The sequence below is a fragment of the Chelonia mydas genome, chromosome 1 (assembly GCF_015237465.2).
Source record: "Chelonia mydas isolate rCheMyd1 chromosome 1, rCheMyd1.pri.v2, whole genome shotgun sequence".
NCBI classification, from domain to species: domain Eukaryota; kingdom Metazoa; phylum Chordata; order Testudines; family Cheloniidae; genus Chelonia; species Chelonia mydas.
In genome coordinates this window covers 318,734,775-318,756,208 of record NC_057849.1, presented here as the reverse complement: position 1 = coordinate 318,756,208, position 21,434 = coordinate 318,734,775, and the positions used below count along the sequence as shown (strand labels likewise).

The following is a 21,434-nucleotide window of genomic DNA, read 5'->3' as shown; positions in this document are numbered from 1 at the left end:
GGAACTTCTGAACCAATTTGCCAGACAAAACAAAGCCGGGGAGCGCTGCAGGGCTCTGGCACGTTGCAGATGATGACATAGGGGCAATGCAGAACACGCAGTGCTCTGGAGTAAAAACCCAGCTCGTTCTGCCCCACGGAGGGGAAGAAATAAGTGGAAGTGGCTTTTCTGGGGGGGGAGAACAGGCTCAGCAGGGGCTGAAGCTTGTCCGCCCCGGCTGGAAAACCTGGACAAGCTCGGGGGGGGGCGAGCCTGTGAGCGGGGGAGAGCAGGGCGTCCTCCGCCAGCGGCGGCAGGCAGCGCCCGGCGCGGAGCCGCTCTCCGCCCTGGCAGCGCAGGCGGGGAGGGGGGGAGGGAGGAGTGGCCTGGTTACGCATTGCGGCTGGAGAGAACCTGAGGCGGCCGGGAGAGGAGCTGCCGGCGCCGCTGCTGTCAGTGCGGTGGGGGCGGGAGCCAGGCTGGGCTGCAGAGGGAGCCGCTCGCTTCTCCGCCAGCCAGAGCGCGCTCGCTGGGCTCGGGCGCCTCTCTGCCCGGGGGGCGCGGGACCCTCCCGGCGCGGCCGCGGTGCTACCTACTCAGCCAGGCACCTAAAATGGCTGGAGCGCGGAGGTGAGCGCGGCAGCCCCGCGCCCCGGCTCGGAGAGGCGGACGGAACGAGCCTCTGTTTGCCGCCGCCGTCGCCCCCCCCGCGCTCCACGCCATGTCGGCGGGGCAGGACGAGAGCTCGGTGCGGGTCGCTGTCAGGTGAGGGCGCCGGGGTCGCTGCGCCGCGGCCGGGGGCCCGGGGGCGGGTTGGACCCCCGGGCAGCGCGGTGGTTGGTTGGGGGGGGGGCTCGCCGCGCCTGACGGGGGAGGGTCACAGGTGGACTTGGGACCTTCCGGCCTGGAGCGGTGCGGGCAGGTGGCTGCTGGTGTCCGGGGCAGCGTGAACCCAGCGCCCCGCGAGGCCTGGGGGCAGGCCGCTGCCTGTCAAAGCTGGGGCCGGCTCTGGGGAGCCCCCCATGGGGGCACTCTTCTCTCCGCCCCACCCCACTCACTGACCCTGCAGCGGCGTGTGAAGCCGGCTTGATGCATTGGAGTGAATGGGGGTCCTGCTGAAAACTCCTGCCTGAGACATCTGTGAAGGGAGTGAATACATGTTGAGCGTAGATTTCAAACATCGTGACTCTAAGCAGGGTTTCTATACAATAGAAGAACAAGTGGGTATTTTCCATACTGTATGCAATATCTTGAAATACGTTCCGGTGACTGCATTGTCATGAATATACTGGACACATTACGGTCACGGTATCTGGGAGTAAAAGACAAGAGTATTCTACTCATGGAAAATTGCAACATCATTTTCCTGCATGAAATATTAATGAAGTATTTACAATAGAACAAGTGTATCAGCTTCTTTGATGTTAATCTCTCTAATTGAGTGTTTCCCAGGAATGGTTGAAAATTCAGAAAAAATCGTGTTCCTCTCACAAAATTTGAGACCACTGACTAATTCAGTAAGATTTAAACATCTGCATACAAACCATTAATCTAATCCTGCAGACCCTTACTCATGAATGCTCTCTACTAACATAACCTCTGTGACTTCAATGGTGCTATTTGCATCAGTAATGCTTGCAGGATTAGATTCTAAAATTCTAGTATTTTAGGATGGCAAAGGCCTCATTCCTGGGAAGACCTGTGCAAGTCTTGAAGTTCATGTACTGTGAAAGTCCCATTGACTTTAATGAGACTATTCAGTGCATGAAGTTAAGTACATACAGAAGTGTTTACAGGACTGGGACATAAATGATTTTAAAATGTCAGCTGATTCAAATGACTCAAATCTTTTATCAGAGATAAAAATCTGTCAGTGAAACTGGATTTTAGGGCTGTTCTAAGATTATTTTGTTGCTTCAAAAGATTCCATAGTAGTTCAATAATTGTTTCTTAAATTGTCTTAAGATATCTTTATGTAGTCCTTGTACAAGTGCTCTTTTAGTTTTGGACTATGCAAGCTGTCAGTTGGGTTTGAGTTATATGAAATAATTATACTGAATAATGAAATGAATTCTTCATTGTGTATTATGTTGGAGCTGGAGCTAATGTACAGGACTTTAAAAGCTCCATTTCTGTCACTGGATATTCAGATCCCTAATGTTCGTTAGTTTGGACAAGGGCCAAATGGTAAGATGCAAAGGACGGATCCAAAGTATCCCAAGAGATGTAGAAACAGCACTGTTACTGGGTGCTGATTGTAGATATATAGGTGGGGGCCATTGGATGACACTTTTAATAAATGCAGAGGCAAGCCCACAAACAATGAAATATGATGGATGCTGTACCAGTGTTTCTCAGACTTTATCGCACTGTGATCCCCTTCTGACAACCTAAATTACTATACGATCCCAGGAAGGGGGATTTGGCGAAGGGGCCCAAAGCTGAGGCTCAAGGGCTTTAACCATGGGGGTGGGAGGAGAGTGGCTATAACCTGAGCCCCGCCACCCAGGGCTGAAGCCTGAGTCCTGCTGCCTAGGGATGAAGCCTTCAGCCCTGGACCCCAGGAAGTCTAATGCCAGCCCTGGCAACCCCATTAAAATGGGGTCATGACCCACTTGGGGTCCCAACCCACAGTTGGAGAACTGCTGCATCAGTTTTAAAATCAATATCTCAATTACAGTAGTGTTTTCTGTTAGGAGAAATTCTTCCTGTTAACTTGAGCAAATTGTCATTTGTTGAAATGCTTTGCTTGGAAAACACTGAAAAGAGATATTCTATTCTGTAAGCAGGATGTTTCTATAAACAAAAGTAATTCAGAGGTGTAATCTTTAAAAACAGGGTGTGTTGAAACAACTGCTTCACCCCCCCAAAAATATTTCATATGTTGTTTTGAGAAGGTATTTTTCTGGTGCAGGATAGCACATTTTTTATGTGTAGTTGTTGTAGCTAGGAGCTAAACAAAGCCTTCTGGTACCAATGGATTTGTATTTGCAGACATTTGACAAATAGGATAGAAAAATATGGTGAGCAGGATAGTAAAAGTGAATTAAAAATAGGCAACTGAATTAAAGGCTTCTTTTGTGGCTCTGGGATCAATTTTAAATACTACGAAGTATATTCTCAAAATATAATCAGCAAACATCTTAATCCTCCAAATCTCAGTGCAGTTTGATAATGAGGGATTACACCCATCTTCCTTTCTACCTACATCCCTTGGAGGGTTAACTCTTCATGCACCAGATTTATCTCTCTGCTCTTAAGATTTCTAAGAGAAGCCATTCTGATCCAGGTTTTTTAAATGGACACAATACCAGTAACTATGTACAGAGCTTCATTTTAAGTTCTCTTTTCAGTGTTTTGAAAGAAGAGTATTTCAGCTAATGACAGTACTTGCTCAATTTTGCAGGGACAGTGTGACTTCAATGGGTTTCAGTTGACTTTGAGGATCTGCATTGGTGCAGCAAATTGGAGAATTGGGGCCTTAATTAGTTTTATGAATGTTTCCGTGACTGCTTGCTATGTCATGGTACCATATATATTCATAAATGGGATTATAGCAAAGGTAAGGTCTTTAAAGGGCACATTTGCATTGAAGCTGGTGCAGAAAAGAACATGCTGATGTTTACTCTGTACCAGTCGTTCCCAAACTTTTGTACTGGTGACCCCGTTCACGTAGCAAGCCTCTGAGTGCTACCCCCTTTATAAATTAAAAACCACATTTTTATCTATTAAACACCATTATAAATGCTGGACGAAAAGTGGAGTTTGGGGTGGAGGCTGAGAGCTCACAACCCCCCCATGTAATAACCTCACAACCCCCTGAGGGGTCCCAACCCCAAGTTTGAGAACCCGTGCTCTATACTTTTTGGATGTAATGTAAAGTAAAAGGTTTAGTAAACTGTTTTTCCAGACCTACTAATGAAATAAAGTGAAGTATAACATGCTGTAGTATGATGGAAAATGATCTTTTCTTTCCAATTATCACCACCCTTAAGCTATCCTCTTGCACACTAATTGCTTCAGAGTTTTTTGCATAATTATTGGGTAATGAATGATGTACCAGATATTCCAGTTTAGTGAAGCATGAGACCTGCAAGTATTTTGGCAGATAAACTCTGCAATCCAGAAAAATTCTTTCACTATTGTCAGCCTCCACTGAAAGAGGCTGATTTACAATTTTGATGATTATGTGCAACTTTCACAAAGAGCTTTGCTTTTAGTCTGTGTGACCATGACTGTGTACAATTGTCAGACATGCTTGTTTTCCGTTAAAAATCAGAAAGTCCCCATTATAATCTAATCATATGACTATTTTTAAATGTAAAAACTACCTTTTTGTGACTGTGGAACTGCTGTAGTGCATTTTTTGAATGCCCTTCTCATGTGTGAAAATTAATCTGCTCTGTCTTCTATGCAGAGTAAGCTATGAAATTCATAATGTTTTCATGATGGAAGAAAGATTTGTCCAATATGGATTTCTCAAAGAAAGAGAGGCACTTTGGTTATATATAAACAAATTACTGAAAACAAGCATTTAATACAAATCTTAACTTTTTCTGTTTGGCCCCAAGTGCCATTGTTATCTAATCAAAGTGACATAATGTATGGCAGTTACTAAACTGGGTACCTAGTTTCATTCAGTTTCAGGAATGCTGCTGAAGCCTAGCTGACTAGGAGTGAACAAACAGATTAATTATTTAGATAATCTGCATATTTTGAACTGGTTCATTGGTGTACTATTGATTAACACTGTTACCAAGTTAAAGTCATGTGTCTCTAACATCCTTTATAAGAATATTGGTCATTAATTTTTTTAAAATCTCTCTCTAACCTTCATTTTACAACAAAGTGCTTTTCCCACTTTTCCATAGGGTTCTTCCCCCCCCTCCCCCTTTCTTTCTTTCTTTTGGAGGGAAGCGTTTCATCCCAATATTTCTGTGCAGGGGATATGCCAAATGCTTTTAATGCTACTCCCTACCATTTTCTTTTCCTCCTGGCATTGTCTTTACCCAGTCTCCTTTTTCTTTTCCCTTCAGTTCACATCCAAATTCTCTTCTCCCTGCTAGATACCACCCCAGTCCATCACACCCACCCCCTCTTTTTTCCTCTTTCACCCGCCCATCTAACTGTGTCTAGTATCTGTGGGGTTTACTGGGGGTAATTCCCCCCCCCCCCCCCCCATTCCCAGTGGAGCTGCTCTCAGCCTCTCTTCTGGCAACTGTGCTCAGAGCAGAAAATGCAGAGAATTGTTTTTCATGGAGAAGAGGGAGTTAATTCCCTTTGGGTATGTCTAGACAGCAAAGAATAACCTGAGACTCTACAACCCTGTGGGGTGAGGGGGTCCCAGAGCTCAGGCTCCAGCCTGAGCTGGAAGTCTGCACAACAAGGAAACAACCCCACAGCCCATGCCTGAGTTGGCTGGCACAGGCCAGCTGTGGGTTTCTCTTTGCTGTGTAGATATACCCTTTGTGGCCCAGGAGCATATTTCCATCACTATCAGCAAGGGGAAAAGCAAGTCACTTCCACAAAGAGTAGCAAGCAGCGCGCTGTCTGGCCCCACTCATCCTTGACATGGAAGATAAAAAGAAACTAATAGAGGGGAGTGACCTAGTTAGACTAGGGGGGGAGGTGCAGAGAAGGGGAAGCTGCAGTATATCAAGCGAGAGATTACTAAGGTACGGACAAGAACTTTTGTGGTAGGAATGAAAAGGGAGGACAGGATTTGGTGAGAGTTTAGAGATGGTTTAGGGAGAAGAGGAAAGATATCATGAGGTTGCAGGGAGGACAGAGGAGGTGAAACCAGTGATGGGGAAAAGAAGGGATTTGTATGATGCATATTGAATTTCTAATCATGGTAGGAAGTCTAAGAGGAGGCATCAAAGGCATACTGAGCAGAAATAGGAGGTTGGGAATTGATGGATAGGTTTGGGAGCTATTGCTGTAGGGAGGATAGTTGAAACCATGAGTATGATGAAGCCTCTTGGAGGAAGAGTGTAAACATGAAGAGGAGAGGGCTGGGAACAGCTATGGGGATGGGGAAGGATGAAGACCCTCCCAAGGAAATGTGGCATAAGTGGTTGAAAAGGTTTGAAGAGAAACAAGAAGGCGTAGAACAAGCTTGAGCAGAAGAGTGTACTACTTTGAAACTGGCATATAAATTGAGGAAGATTTGCAGAGACAAAAGGACCTTGAACTTGACCAGGAGGTGGTGATTAGTAAGCCTGGTGACTTGAAACAAGAGAGCCAATTGAGTGAGGGATGGGAACTCTTGGTGGGTATCATCATTTTTGGTCTTTGATGATATCAGTAGGACCTTGGTCATTGGAGAAGTAGGTGGGGGAGAGGACTGAAGCTGTTGGAGTGAAGTGGAGAGGAGGGGGACTGCAGAGCTGATGGAAGTTTACTTGGCTGCTGGATTTTTCTGTGGCATTCAAAAGACCTGTAAGCCCTAATTCTTGCCTCTCCCCAACAAATATCAAATAAATTGGCTGAAGAGGAGAAAGATAACAGAAGAAAAAGAAACCCAGCTATATTTGTGGCAAGATGTGATTTGAAGCACTCTTGCTTGCAGCTGTTCTACTCCTGTCTTGTCCTACACTTGATATCAGTCAGCCCATGGTAGTAAAGAGAAGCATGTATATAAGAGGCTACCATCTTGCAACCCTTCAGCTGTACATTGTAAATTTACATAATCTCTTCAGGGACCTTGACTTCATACTCGGCCTGTACAGCGCTGTAGCATGGTCTGTTAGTCTGCCGAGCTGCTAGGGAGTGGCAGGGAGCTATTGCCTTGCCGAAAGACCCTGGTCATACCTCTCTGTCAATGGGGAATTAGTGGAGGGAGGTGGGACATCACAGTTGGCATGACAACAGAGCACCGGCAAGAGTCCGTGGCACGCCCCTCAGGCAGGGGAGCGCCGGCCAGAGTCCTTAGCGCTTTATCGGGGTTCTGCCACCTGAGGTGAGGTGGCAGGGGAAGGCAGGCCCACCCGACTCCACTGCGTTCCAACCCAGGGCCCTGACAGTGGCGAGAGTAGAGGGTCCCACCACTGGGTCAGCAGGGATCCGTCTGCAACATGCTGACCGGACACCAACTCACCACACTGTCCAGTTCCACTCCTGGGCTACTTCCTACCCAGTCTCTCGAGTGGTTCCCTTTGGTTCCTCTAACTCATCGGGGTATTCAGCTGCTGGTATCCCCGGTAGCTCCAGCTCAGCGTCAGGCTTGGGTCGCTGCCTGGCTCCACCAGTTCCTCGGGGTACTTTGCAGCCGGCAGTTCTGGTAACCTGAGTCCCTCCTCTGGGTCAGGTTTCCCCTGGTCCAGGGCATCCCCTGGTTTGGCAGTAGGGTCCACGGGGAGCAGCCTGTGTCCGTCTCCCTCTCTGATGCTCCCCTCACTGGGCTAAGGGCCTCGCCTTTTGTACTTCCTGTTCCACCCCTCCCCTTCCTGGGGGTGGAGTAAGCTTGGCCTGGCTCTGCCCACTCAGGTGCTGAGGGTGACTCCTCACCTCTGGTTCGGAGGGAGACCACACAGGCACCCTACAAGCACCAAGCATACATCTACTGTGTAAACTGTCCTGCAAGGAGATAAACAATGGAAATGAACAGTACTGACTGTCTTCAACCAGAAAGGATACGTGACTTTCTTTTTATCTGATAATCTTTATTAATTAGTGACATTCATATGTGGCTACAACCCACGATTTCTTAGCAAAAATTGCACCCACTGGTTGGCAAGAATGAAATTCAGTAGTCTCAATAAATATGCCTGTAGTATGTACGTCTAAAGGCAGAAATATATCCACCAATGTCAAGTATTAGCAGGTACTACTTAGGGGAGGGGTGTGTGTGTGTGTGTAAAAAAAGAAGAACCACACAATAAGAAAATATTGACTCATAACATTATTCATTCTTTTTCTTTTCTGTAAGCTCTGCTGTCTCTCCTTGCTTTCAAGAGGGAGTATTTAATATTGATTTTTTGCATCCAAGAGCTTATGCTATCATGAAAATATTTAAGCGTAAAAAACCTCCCCAAACATTATAATACACCCACCAACATATTTGCATTTTAGCACAAAAAATGCACACCACCATCTGCACCAAATTTAACAGTCATGTTTTACCCCATGAAAGTTGATCATCCATTAGTTACATTGCTTGGGGCATGCGGAAATCTGTCGTCATGCTTTGCTGTGAAATTAACATGAACTCGCTCTCGGACTGAGGGACAGGAAATAATAGTTTGACTTTTCTCCTTTTATGACTTCCGCAGCTAAAGTTGGATCATATTTTTTATTTGCATGTGATGCACACACTCAGCAGTGTCTGTTCCTTCGTTTCTCTTGAAGTGTATTTTTAGGGTGAGATTTTAAAGTTCCTAAGGGAGTTAGTGGAGTTGTGTGACCTAAGTGCCTTTAAATATCTCACCCTTCCTTAATACTGTTCTCTATATTTTTATTTTCTGGGGAATATTAGCATTTTTATTTATTGCTCCAAATACTGCTTTACTAGTATACTGTCCACTTCAGACTTCGTTTCTGAATTTTTGCTTACCACCTGTAAATTGTTGAAAAGCTAAACAGTAACTTCTGTTAAGAATTTGTGAAGCAAGTGTATTTTCATTCCTTTCCCCCATAACCTCACCCTCTTTGCTTTTAGGATATTTTATCGTGACTGGGATGGCGCTACTCACCGGTCAGCAGTGCCTCCTTGTGGCTCCTCCGGGGAATTAGCTCTGCCACCTACCTGATACCCCTTCCTGCAGTTACGCTATCCATCAGTACTTGGTGGCCTCTCATGCACTAGAAGCAGCAGCCCTGTCCTCTTCATACCTTAGCCCTCCAGCTAAGTCATATGGAAGTTCTCCCCCCTTCTGGGGTATTGGAAGCACTTTGAGGCAAACTGTCCCAGGTAGTCCATTCCCTGCTGCCTGGTCTGTGCTAGGGGAACCCCAGCCCACTTGCTACACCAGGATCCAGTCCAGGGAACCTCAACCCAGCAGTTCTGGGCTTTACTTTTCCAGCCCTCATTACCCCTTCTCTGGATTGTTTCCTACTCTCCCCTTACACCTTCCTCCATGTATCAGGGAGTGCAGGTTTCCTCCCCCAGCCTGACATCTTTCTCTCTTCATAGATCCTGCTCCTCTTCCCTCCCCCCCCCCCAGCTGGACTTCATTTGCAGTTAGGCCCTAGCATTCCCTTGGTTTCCTCCAGTGGCAGCCTAATTTCAATGACCTAATTTCCCTTCAGGCCTTGTGTGGGGTGGACACCCCGTCGCATTTATGTATAGCTGTTGCTGTACATTCAGAGATGTTCACTGGTGTTCTGGCTTTTATATCAGGCTGCCCCAGTAGTAATTAGGCATGACAGGAAAAGGTGAGCTGCTGTGGGTGCACTTTCATCAACTGCTGAAAAGGTTTAGTCTGTCTGTGCTGGCAGGGCTCTTGCAGCAGTGAATTCTTTCTTTGGTAGTACAGCACCTTTCTAAATACTTGGCAAAACCAGTATATAACAGACTAAGGAAATTATGAATGACTAAGCAAAATAAGAGACATTCTCTGAATGGGAGAATAGATGAGTTCGGCTAAAAAACAAATGCAAACAATACTTAAAGCAATAAACCCAGAACAGCAGTAACAACAGTATGACTTCTGCCATTCTTCTTCTGTGCCCTTCTCCTTTGCCATTCATCCAAAGTTCTGTTTTCATTCTTGGCTGATTAAAACTTTTCTAAATGTGTTGTTTTATAAAAGCTGTCAGGGATTCATAGGGCCCAGTCTACTTCTCGTTACACCAATGAAATCCTACTGAAATCACTGCAGTTGCCCCAGCATGACTAAACACAGAAGTGGGGCCTTAGCTTTCAAGCATGTTGCTATGGTGATGGTATTAAACAAGGGAACACTGTGTAAATGGAGGACCCTAGAGGGGTTTTTCACATGTGAATCCGTTTGGTAAAGGGTGTGGAAGGGCTTTTTAACATAGTTTCCTAAAGGAGGCTTATGTGTTAGCCTGGGAATTTTTTAAAAGGGCATACAATATGTTTCAGAATTTTGCTTTTTTTAAAGTTCTGTAATTTATTAATGCTACTTAAAATTTAGCATCTGAAATGTTTCCCTACCAAAGGTCAAAGGCTGCCCATGCATGCAGTCTCAGAAGGCCATAAATGCTACCAAGTTGCTGCAGTTCTACTGTGTGGGTGGTAGGAACAGGTCTAGTCCATGGAAAAGCCACTGTGCTGTGCAAATCCCTCTGTACTGCAGAGCTTGCTCTGTAATGCCTCTGCTGAAGCATAATCAGGGCTGGTGGTGAAGATTCAGGCCTTGTCTACAGTAAAGGGAAAAGTCGATCTAAGCTACGAAATTTGAGTTACATGAATAGCATAACTCAAATCATAACATAAGAATGGGCCTACTGGGTCAGATCAAAGGTCCATCTAGCTCAGTATTCTGTCTTCTGACAGTGGCCAGTGCCAGGTGCCCCAGAGGGAATGAACAGAACAGGTAGTCATCAAGTGATCCATCCCCTGTCGCTCATTCCCAGCTTCTGGCAAACAGAGGCTAGGGACGCCATTCCTGCCCATGCTGGTGAATAGCCATTGATGGACCTGTCCTCCATGAATTTATCTTGTGTTTTTTTTAACCCTGTAATGGTCTTGGCCTTCACAACATCCTCTGGCAAGGAGTTCCACAGGTTGACTGTGCGTTGTGTGAAGAAATACTTCCTTTTATTTATCTTAAACCTGCTGCCTATTAATTTCTTTTAGCGACCCCTAGTTCTTGTTTTATGAGAAGTAGTAAACAACACTTCCTTATCTACTTTCTCTACACCAGTCATGATTTTATAGACCTCAATCATATCTCCCCTTAGCCGTCTCTTTTCCAAGCTGAAAAGTCCCAGTCTTATTAATCTCTTCTCATACGGAAGCCATTCCATACCCCTAATCATTTTTGTTGCCCTTTCCTGAACTTTTTCCAGTTCCACTATGTCTTTTTTGAGATGGGGCAACCACATCTGCACACAGTATTCAAGATGTGGACATACCATGGATTTATATAGACGCAACAGGATATTTTCTGTCTTATTATCTATCCCTTTCTTAATTATTCCCAGCATTCTGTTAGCTTTTTTGACTGCCGTTGCACATTGAATGGATGTTTTCAGAGAACTATCCACAATGACTTCAAAATCTTTCTTGAGTGGTAACAGCTAATTTAGACCCCAACTATACATCTAAAACGATGGGATTATGTTTTCCAATGTGTATTATTTTGCATTTATCAACATTAAATTTCATCTGCCATTTTGTTGCTCAGTCACCCAGTTTTGAGAGATCCTTTTGTAGCTCTTCACAGTCTGCCTGGGTCTTAGTCTTAACTATCTTCAGTAATTTTGTATCATCTTCAAATTTTGCCACCTCACTTTCCCTTTTTCCATATCATTTATGAATATGTTGAATAGGACTGGTCCCAGAACAGACCCCTGGGGGACACCACTATTTACCTCTCTCCATTCTGAAAACTGACCATTTATTCCTACCCTTTGTTTCCTATCTTTTAATCAGTTATGAATCTATGAGAGCACCTTCCCTCTTATCCCCTGGCAGCTTACTTTGTGTAAGAGCCTTTGGTGAGGGACCTTGTCAAAAGCTTTCTGAAAATCTAAGTACACTATATCCACTGGATTCTCTTGGTCCCCATGCTTTTTGACCCCCTCAAAGAATTCTAGTAGATTGGTGAGGCATGTCTGTAAAGGGTTATATAAAGGAATATAATTAGTTTTCAAAAATGGATCCATTTATATTAAAAAGAATAGTGACTGTTATTAGTGGGATAAAATTAATAAACCCACCAGTCTTTAGGTTTCAGGTCATATGCTAAGCACAAGCAGGCTCAGGAATACATTTCCCCTATTGCATAATCTTTTTGTGTATGCTTTAAGAGGTGACGGAAGTGGGACAAGCCCCTTTCTGTGAAGTACTGGATTCTGTCCAGTGGGCTATCTGGCTTTCTGAACCATTGGTCTGTTCTGGTATGGCAATTCTTATGTTTCTGTTCTTGAGGGAGAGGAATGGAGGGGGAGGAAGATGAAGTGGAAGAGAGTAGTAACATACTTTATTAGTTTCATTTCTTTAAAAAAAGAAAGTATAGACATTGTGAATAAATCTCATTACTTTCATTGTAACCCAGTAGTTCTCAACCTTCCCCATGCTGGGACCCCCTTTCCATTTAGCAACAAGAAAGAGCAGCGTGATTGCTTCTCTTGAGACCTCTTTGTGACACCCCCAGCAGTTGTGACTCCAACCTCTGAAGCGGAGAACGTCTATTTTAGAACTTTGTTACAGGCTGTCTGCAGATTCAGACAGGCATCACTGAATGAATTTATGCTCAGTTCACATATTTTTGGTTATTACTACAACCATAAGGGCTAGAAACTTAATTTTTTTTTTTAAAAGAAGGGATAAGAAAGTGAGGGAAGGGTGAGGGTAGTTACATGTCCCCAGCTAAGGGCCCCTGTTGCAACCCTTGTCCTCAACAGTGTGCCCTTGTTTGAGTCAACAGTGTGCCCTTGTTGCCAAGAAAGGCAATGGCATTTTGGGGTGTATAAGTAGGGGCATTGCCAGCAGATCGAGGGACGTGATCGTTCCCCTCTATTCGACATTGGTGAGGCCTCATCTGGAGTACTGTGTCCAGTTTTGGGTCCCACACTACAAGAAGGATGTGGAGAAATTGGAGAGAGTCCAGCGAAGGGCAACAAAAATGATTAGGGGTCTGGAACACATGACTTCTGAGGAGAGGCTGAGGGAACTGGGATTGTTTAGTCTACGGAAGAGAAGAATGAGGGGGGATGTGATAGCTGCTTTTAACTCCCTGAAAGGTGGATCCAAAGAGGATGGATCTAGACTATTCTCAGTGATAGCAGATGACAGAACGAGGAGTAATGGTCTCAAGTTGCAGTGGGGGAGATTTAGGTTGGATATTAGGAAAAACTTTTTCACTAGGAGGGTGGTGAAACACCCTAATGTGTTACCTAGGGAGGTGGTGGAATCCCCTTCCTTAGAAGTTTTTAAGGTCAGGCTTGACAAAGCCCTGGCTGGGATGATTTAGTTGGGATTGGTCCTGCTCTGGGCAGGAGGTTGGACTAGATGACCTCCAGAGGTCCCTTCCAACTCTGTTATTCTATGATTCTATTCTTCTCCTAAACCCTTTTCCACGTATCCTGGTTCATTATAATGTAATTCAGCAACAACAAAGCAAGAAATTACAAACTCCTATGGGAAAAGACTTGGCTGCAGAGTGCCAGAAACACCTATGGCACAGTATAAATAATAAATAATACAGTATCAAAAGAAAAAAACAATTATGCTAAAACCTCTGATAATTAGTTGTTGGCTCCTAAGAAAATGTGAGCCCTGTGGTAATTTCTATCCATTGAAAAATTACTTATGGTAGTAGACATAAATAATGCTTTCTGGTTTGTATGTGTGTTTGAGCAATAGCTTGGCTGCTGTGCCCAAATCCATGCCTCTCTGTGGTGCACAGGAAATATCAGACTGTTTTTTTTTTCCATGATGAGCCACAGTTCTCAACTGTGCATTGCTTCAGTTTTCATAAAATTTTAAACTCTTAATTGTCTTGTGTTTATTTTAATTATATTTGAAAGCATTAGGCCATGATCCTGCAATGTGGTGCATGTGGATGGCCCACTGTGTCAATTTGCTTCTGAGGAGGCTTTGTTCAGGCACCCCATGTTGCAAGATTTGGGTTTTTATTGACAACATCTAAGCATCACTGAAATATTCTTTTTCAAGTAAATTTTAGTCCTTGTGACAGTAAATAATGAAACAAATATATTGGTTCATTGAATTTATACATTCAGAAGAGGTTTTTTTAATGAACAAAATACCTGAAGCATTTGGAAGTTTAGAAAATTTCTTCAAGAAAATAAACAAAACATTTTTTTTAATCTTCTGGAGGGGGTAGGAAGGAAGATATCTGTTAATATGTATATGTTTTAGACATGAGAAAAGGAGGAAAGATTTGCATTAAACATTCTGTGGGGAAAAAAGGAGTACTTGTGGCACCTTAGAGACTAACACGTTTATTTGAGCATAAGCTTTCGTGAGCTACAGCTCACTTCTTCGGATGCATGCAGTGGAAAATACAGTGGGGGGATTTTATATACACAGAGAACATGAAACAATGGGTGTTACCATACATATTGTAAAGAGAGTGATCAGGTAAGGTGAGCTATTACCAGCATCTCCTGCTGGTAATAGCTCACCTTACCTGATCACTCTCTTTACAATATGTATGGTAACACCCATTGTTTCATGTTCTCTGTGTATATAAAATCCCCCCACTGTATTTTCCACTGCATGCATCCGATGAAGTGAGCTGTAGCTCACAAAAGCTTATGCTCAAATAAATGTGTTCGTCTCTAAGATGCCACAAGTACTCCTTTTCTTTTTGCGGATACAGACTAACACGGCTGCTATTCTGAAACCCGTGGGGGGAAGAGTGGGTCACGGAGCAAGCCACCTGTCTAATCCATGCTGTAGAGGTACATCTCTGTCTGATTTAATCAGTCAACCCATTACTCATGAACAATTGAATTGCCATTTTGACCTTTGTTAGCTGTACTGTGAATTCAGCAGAAGTGGATTGGTATTCAGTGAGCTCTAAAAATTACAGCTGAGTTAGGACTAAACTAGTATTGACTGGTAAATTGTTGGTGTTCAATTATGCTGATATGCTTTTTTTAAATTGTTCTAAAAGGTTTTAGATTCATGTTGGGTTAGAAGTCACTTACATTAGCTAGTCTTCTGTTCAACTCCCTGTATTAGCTCTGAGTTTCAAATTGTAACCATAAATAAAACTTAACGTTAGTGAACAGATGGGCTTTTCACTGTTCTTTAAATGTTGACAAGTTAAGCTTCATTCAGACCAATAGGAGAAGGAAACTCCTGAGTCCAGGGCTTCAGTCTTTGCTCTACATTTTCAAACCTAGAGACTGAAAATGATAACATTATTGATCTTAGCTGCTGTGGTTGTTGAATGGCCAAAGAAGTAGCTGGTAGCTTGGATTTGATAGATCAATATCAACGAATGTCTTGGATGGTAAAAGTTGTGGGCTTGATGCAGAAATTACTGAGGGAAGTTTTATGGTTTGTGTTGTGCAGGAAGTTGCACCAGGTGATCATAATGGTCCCTCCTGGCCTTAAAATCTATGAATCTAGATGCTTCTAGCAACCAGCCAACATCACTTATCCCTTGTCGGAATTGAGCCTCAGTCATCTCCTTCTCATCCATGCTCTTACGTTGGCTAGACTGTGAAATGCTGTCTGGGTTCGATGAAAATGGAAAATTGGCACTTATGTAGCACTTCACATTTCAAAATCAGAGTTTAAACGTTATTCAGAATAGTAAGGTGCACAGATCTGCCAATGAGACCTCAGTCTGCTTATAGCTTAGGAGTTTTATTCCATCTTCACAGGGATAGGAAGGATGGATAAACCTCCCTGATGCAGAGCTATGAGATCTTTGAACAACTCTGACATTGTAATCAAAAAGGCTGATGAAGGAGGTGCTGTCATCATCATGAATAAGTTGGAATATGAACAAGAGGCTGCTAGGCAGCTCTCTAACTCCACATTCGACAGGCCATTATCCTCTGATCCCACTGAGGATTACCAAAAGAAACTACACCATCTGCTCAAGAAACTCCCTGAAAAAGCACAGGAACAGATCTGTGCAGACACATGCCTAGAACCCCAACCAGGGGTATTCTATCTGCTTCCCAAGATCCATAAACCTGGAAATCCTGGATGCCCCATCATCTCAGGCATTGGCACCCTGACAGCAGGATTGTCTGGCTATGTGGACTCTCTCCTCAGGCCCTATGCTACCAGCACTCCTAGCGATCTTCGAGACACCACTGACTTCCTGCGGAAACTACAATCCATCGGTGATCTTCCAGAAAACACCCTCCTGGCCACTATGGATGTAGAAGCCCTCTACACCAACATTCCACACAAAGATGGACTACAAGCTATCAGGAACAGTATCTCCGATAATGTCACGGCAAACCTGGTGGCTGACCTTTGTGACTTTGTCCTCACCCACAACTATTTCACATTTGGGGACAATATATACCTTCAAGTCAGTGGCACTGCTATGGGTACCCGCATGGCTCCACAGTATGCTAACATTTTTATGGCTGACTTAGAACAACGCTTCCTCAGCTCTTGTCCCCTAATGCCCCTACTCTACTTGCACTACATTGATGACATCTTCATCATCTGGACCCATGGAAAAGAAGCCTTTGAGGAATTCCACCATGATTTCAACAATTTCCATCCCACTATCAACCTCAGCCTAGACCAATCCACACAAGTGGTCCATTTCCTGGACACTACTGTGCTAATAAGCGATGGTCATATAAACACCACCCTATACCGGAAACCTACTGACTCCTATACTTATCTATATGCCTCCAGCTTCCATCCAGGACACACCACATGATCTATTGCTTACAGCCAAGCTCTAAGATACAACCGCATTTGCTCCAACTCCTCAGACAAAGACAAACACCTACAGGATCTCTATCAAGCATTCTTACAACTACAGACCCACCTGCTGAAGTGAAGAAACAGATTGACAGAGCCAGAAGGGTACCCAGAAGTCACCTACTACAGGACAGGCCCAACAAAGGAAATAACAGAACGCCACTAGCCATCACCTTCAGCCGCCAACTAAAACCTCTCCAGCGCATCATCAAAGATTTACAACCTATCCTGAAAAATGATCCCTCACTCTCACAGATCTTGGGAGATAGACCAGTCCTTGCTTACAGATAGCCCCCCAACCTGAAGCAGATACTCTCCAGCAACCACACAACAAAAACACGAACCCAGGAACCTAACCTTGCAACAAAGCCCATTGCCAACTCTGTCCACATATTTATTCAAGTGACATGATCATAGGACCTAATCACATTAGCCATGCCATCAGAAGCTTGTTCACCTGCACATCTACCAATGTGATATATGCCATCATGAGCCAGCAATGCCCCTCTGCCGTGTACATTGGCCAAACTCGACAGTGTCTACGCAAAAGAATAAATGGACACAAATCTTGACATCAGGAATCATAACATTCAAAAACCAGTAGGAATACACTTCAACCTCTCTGGCCACTCAGCAAAAGATTTAAGGGTGGCAGTTTTGCAACAGAAAAGCTTCAAAAACAGACTCCAACAAGAAACTGCTGAGCTTGAATTAATATGCAAACTAGATACCATTAACTTGGGTTTGAATAGAGACTGGGAGTGGCTGGGTCATTACACATATTGAATCTATTTCCCTGAGTTAAGTATCCTCACATCTTCTTGTTAACTGTCTAAATGGGCCATCTTGATTATCACTACAAAAGTTTTTTTCTCCTGCTGATAATAGCTCATCTTAACTAATTAGCCTCTCAGTTTGTATGGCAACTTCCAACTTATCTGTATGTATGTATATATTTTTTTACTGTATGTTCCGTTCTATGCATCCGATGAAGTGGGCTGTAGCCCATGAAAGCTAATGCTCTGATAAATTTGTTAGTCGCTAAGGTGCCACAAGTACTCCTGTTCTTGATTCATTTAAGTTCAAAAAAAGATCTGGAGAACCTGCCTTTCAGTGAGAGAATGAGCTCTGTAAGTCTATGTGGTCTATCAAAGAGAAGGTAACGAGGTGACAGAGGACTCTACTCTAGCAGATGAAGGCCTAACAAGATCCAGTGGTTGGAAGTTAAAGCTAGATAGGATGATTATAGATGAGCCAGGACAATTATAACACATGCTGCTGTCCTGGGGGCATGGCAAGCTCCCACACATCCATGATATAAGGCCTTATAAAGAAAAGGCACAGCATCAACTTAGAACTGCAAACCATCTGGAATTACGTAAAAGTCCTGACACCTTCCATATCAAACAGATATATTGTAGTTATAGGTTTCAGAGTAGCAGCCGTGTTAGTCTGTATCCGCAAAAAGAAAAGGAGTACTTGTGGCACCTTAGAGACTAACAATTTATGTGAGCATAAGCTTGCATCCGATGAAGTGAGCTGTAGCTCACGAAAGCTTATGCTCAAATAAATTTGTTAGTCTCTAAGGTGCCACAAGTACTCCTTTTCTTTTTATTGTAGTTATAGCAAACCTTTAGTCTGTCATGATGTATCAGAACAAACAAGGGGGAAACAGGTCACTCTGTTATCAAAATGAAACTTACATCCTATTGAAATGGGCAGCCCTCCATCTGTGCAATGTACTTAAAGGGAAAAGCAAAGTGACCTTGGATGGCTAAGCAGACAGAGACGATTGGTCACTGAGAAACACAACACTGCCTCGAATTCTGAAGACAAGAATGCCTGAGTTCCAGTGCTATCTTGCCAACTTCCATCTCTGGCTATAGGCCCTATTCTATCCAAACAACCATATTTAACTCTGCCATATTCTAATATCCAGACTTCCTGCTAGGTGGCATCATAAGTATCAGAATATTACCATAGAATAAGAGCTGACAGTGCATGAAATATTGGTATTTGTTTTGTTTTAAACCTTACAAAAAAACTATATTTGCTCTGCCTGGCTGTTGACTTGAGGGGTGTTTCATGATAGATGTCGTATTGCTGCCAAAGAGACATTCAGACAACTCCCTCCTCCCCGCACCCCATGGCCAGACTATTTGCTAATCACCTTTTGCCTACATTTTTCCTTTTGCTTTTTAAGTTAACGGATTCTTCTGTCCAAGCTGACTAAAGAGAATACTTGGTCCCAATCCTCTTTTGTAAAATTCCTTTTGCATTTATAGACTGTTCTGCCTCCCCCTAACCATCACATCTTCAGAATGAACCCGACTACTTTTCTTTTTCTTTTATGACTTAAATGTCAAATATATTCTCTCTTAGTTCTCCTGTTTCACTCATACAGTATTACAACGGAGTCATTGGGTATGTGTTTTCTGTGATAATCCTATCAGTGTAACCCAGTGTATAAAACTGTTTTACAACAGTTTCTCATGTCTCTTGTTCAGTTTGTCATCCAGTAATAAGAAATATAAAAAACAAGGTTTATAATTTTTTTTTTGGGGGGTGTCCATGTTTGTGTTCCCCCACTGAGAAAATTAATATCCAGGTCTCTCATCCCATTTAGCTTGTTGTTGAATGCTTACTTAGTATGTGGGGAGAATGAGGCATGAATCCGAGCTAGCTGGGTAAAATTCAATCCCAGTAAGACAGAAGTGATATTGGTAGATTGGAGGAAGCTACTAAAAGATATAATGATGATCATGACTGCTTCTCATATTGAGGATATTTTCCTGCCATTCATTATTAGAATTTGCAATTTGAGGGTATTTGTGAATCCCCAATGCTGTCAGATTATATTACAGGAGTTTCTAGGAACTTTTTTTAATCTTTATCTAGCCAGGACAGTGTCACTGTTTTTCTTTCTGATTAAGACCCTTTTACCACTATGCATGCATTTCTCAACTCAAGATTAGCTTTCTGCAATGTGCTTGTACTCGGCTATACCTTAAATCAAACCAGGAGCTAGAGTTGATGCAGAATGCAGTAGCCTGTTGTTAAGTCATATATCTTACTTGACACCAGTTTTCTGGGATCTGTACCTACTGCCACCTGTCTTTGCTGATGGAGTTTAAGGGTGGTAGTTTTGACCTGTGTATCCCAGAATGGTTTTGAAATGGCCTGCTTGGAACTGCTTACTCTTTCATTGTACTATAGAACTTCAGCTGTGATAAGTGAAGTAACTTAAGTCACAGAGGGAGCTTTTGGCAGAACGTTTTCTGAAAGGTTCTTAGCTTTGGAATCCTTTCCCCCTTCCTGTTGTTTCTCTGAAATACCGTTAATTTGTTAACTTTCAAGGCATGTGACAAGGCCTATCTATATTTTTGCCCATGCTTTTGAGGAAGGACTGGGTGTTTTTGGTAAGGAGTATATTGTGGTATGGGGAAACATGACTTAGGTTTTGATGCAGTCTCTGGTTATTTTCTGGTTTTGGTTTGAAGTTGGGTCAGTCTTTGTAACTATATATACAGTGGTTTTGAACCTTTTTTCATTTGCGGACTCCTAAAACATTTTGAATGGAGGTGTGGACCCCTTTGGAAATCTTAGACATAGTCTGCAGATTCCCAGGAGTTCGCGGACTAAAGGTTGAAAACCACTGATCTATAGGGTAGCTGCTTTTTAATATATATATTATTATTAATGAAATTAAATATAAAAGTTTGCATTCAAACAGAATTAGTGAATTACATTTAACAACATACAGATGTTAATATATTTTAATTTGAAGGAATATTTTTGTGTATCTATTTTTAAATTGTTTTTTCTTAAGTCACTTTTATTGCTTTTCCCCTGTGGCTTGAAAATTTTAGTTCAGGCATTCTATCCAGCTTTGCTAATTATTGAAGACCTTATCACAACATGTTTGATATTTCAGCATTGGACTACCTCCAGCCACTGAGTGCCAAATGCTTCAGACTGTATGGGGTGTTATTTCTATGGCAAGAAATCCACCAAAATCATTTTAGCTACAATCTAGGTCAAATTAGAACCCAGAGTTCCAGAGATTAATGGATTAACCTCAGTGCATTGCACACTCCTACTGAGCAGGGATTTGGAGCAATCAAATTTTTGAATTTCTCCGCTCCGTGACTGCTCCAGCTCCGCTCCGACTCCACTCAGCGCTCTGACTCAAATTAATTTTTAACTAAATAAAAAAGGGCATACTGTCATTTTGAAAAAACATTATTTTTATTCAGACTTTTAACACAATTTAAATGTCATCAACAATGGTACATACTAGAATCATTCATAATTCATTCTGTAAAAAATTATTGCAGTAATCAAGTCGTCTTTCATAGCCTGCCGCAAATCCTTTAAAATTAACTTTAAAGCTGAAAACAGTCGCTCTACACTAGCTTGAGTTGTTGGCATGCTCGAAGTAATTCTACAGGCAGCCTGAATGCATTGTGGGTAGCTGTGAATGGCCTCAAAAACAGACTTAACTTTTAGCCTACCAAGAGACTCCATCGCCTCACAATCTTCCCGAAAGTTTCTCTCAAATAATGCTTCTTTACAATTATGAATCGCAGAAACTCGCCGGCATCTTTCTTGTTTATCCAATTCCTTTTCGAAGGCGTCATCTTCTAAAGAATTGGTGCTTGAATTATCTCCATTTCCCTGTGATGGTTGAAGACGTCTCAGGGATGGACGCTCGAACAAGTTCAGAGTGGAGACGGAAGTTTGAGAACAGCCTGCTACTTCTGAAGGATGTGAACTTTCCCAAACCGCAAATTCGATTGTTGACGACTCCTTTTGTTGTGTTTTGTTTTCTTCAACCTCTTTCGTCGAGTTCAAATGTAGCAATAGATTTTGTTTTTCAAGTCATCGA

The 21,434-nt window shown here is 43.0% G+C and overlaps 1 protein-coding gene across 14 annotated transcripts in view; it reads left to right on the top strand.

Moving 5' to 3' along the window:
- Positions 1-260: 260 nt before the first annotated feature.
- The window catches only part of KIF21A (kinesin family member 21A), a 165,434-nt gene continuing 144,260 nt past the window's right edge, over positions 261-21,434 (top strand). For 6 of the 14 annotated variants that reach the window (XM_043551328.1, XM_043551317.1, XM_037889113.2 and 3 more), the window contains exon 1: positions 374-744. In XM_043551328.1, the coding sequence (XP_043407263.1) occupies positions 701-744 (44 nt within the window). In that variant the 5' untranslated portion in view covers positions 374-700. Of the gene's footprint in view, positions 745-21,434 lie in introns of all 14 variants that reach the window. The other 8 variants (XM_043551302.1, XM_037889108.2, XM_037889116.2 and 5 more) reach the window with 2 other exon arrangements.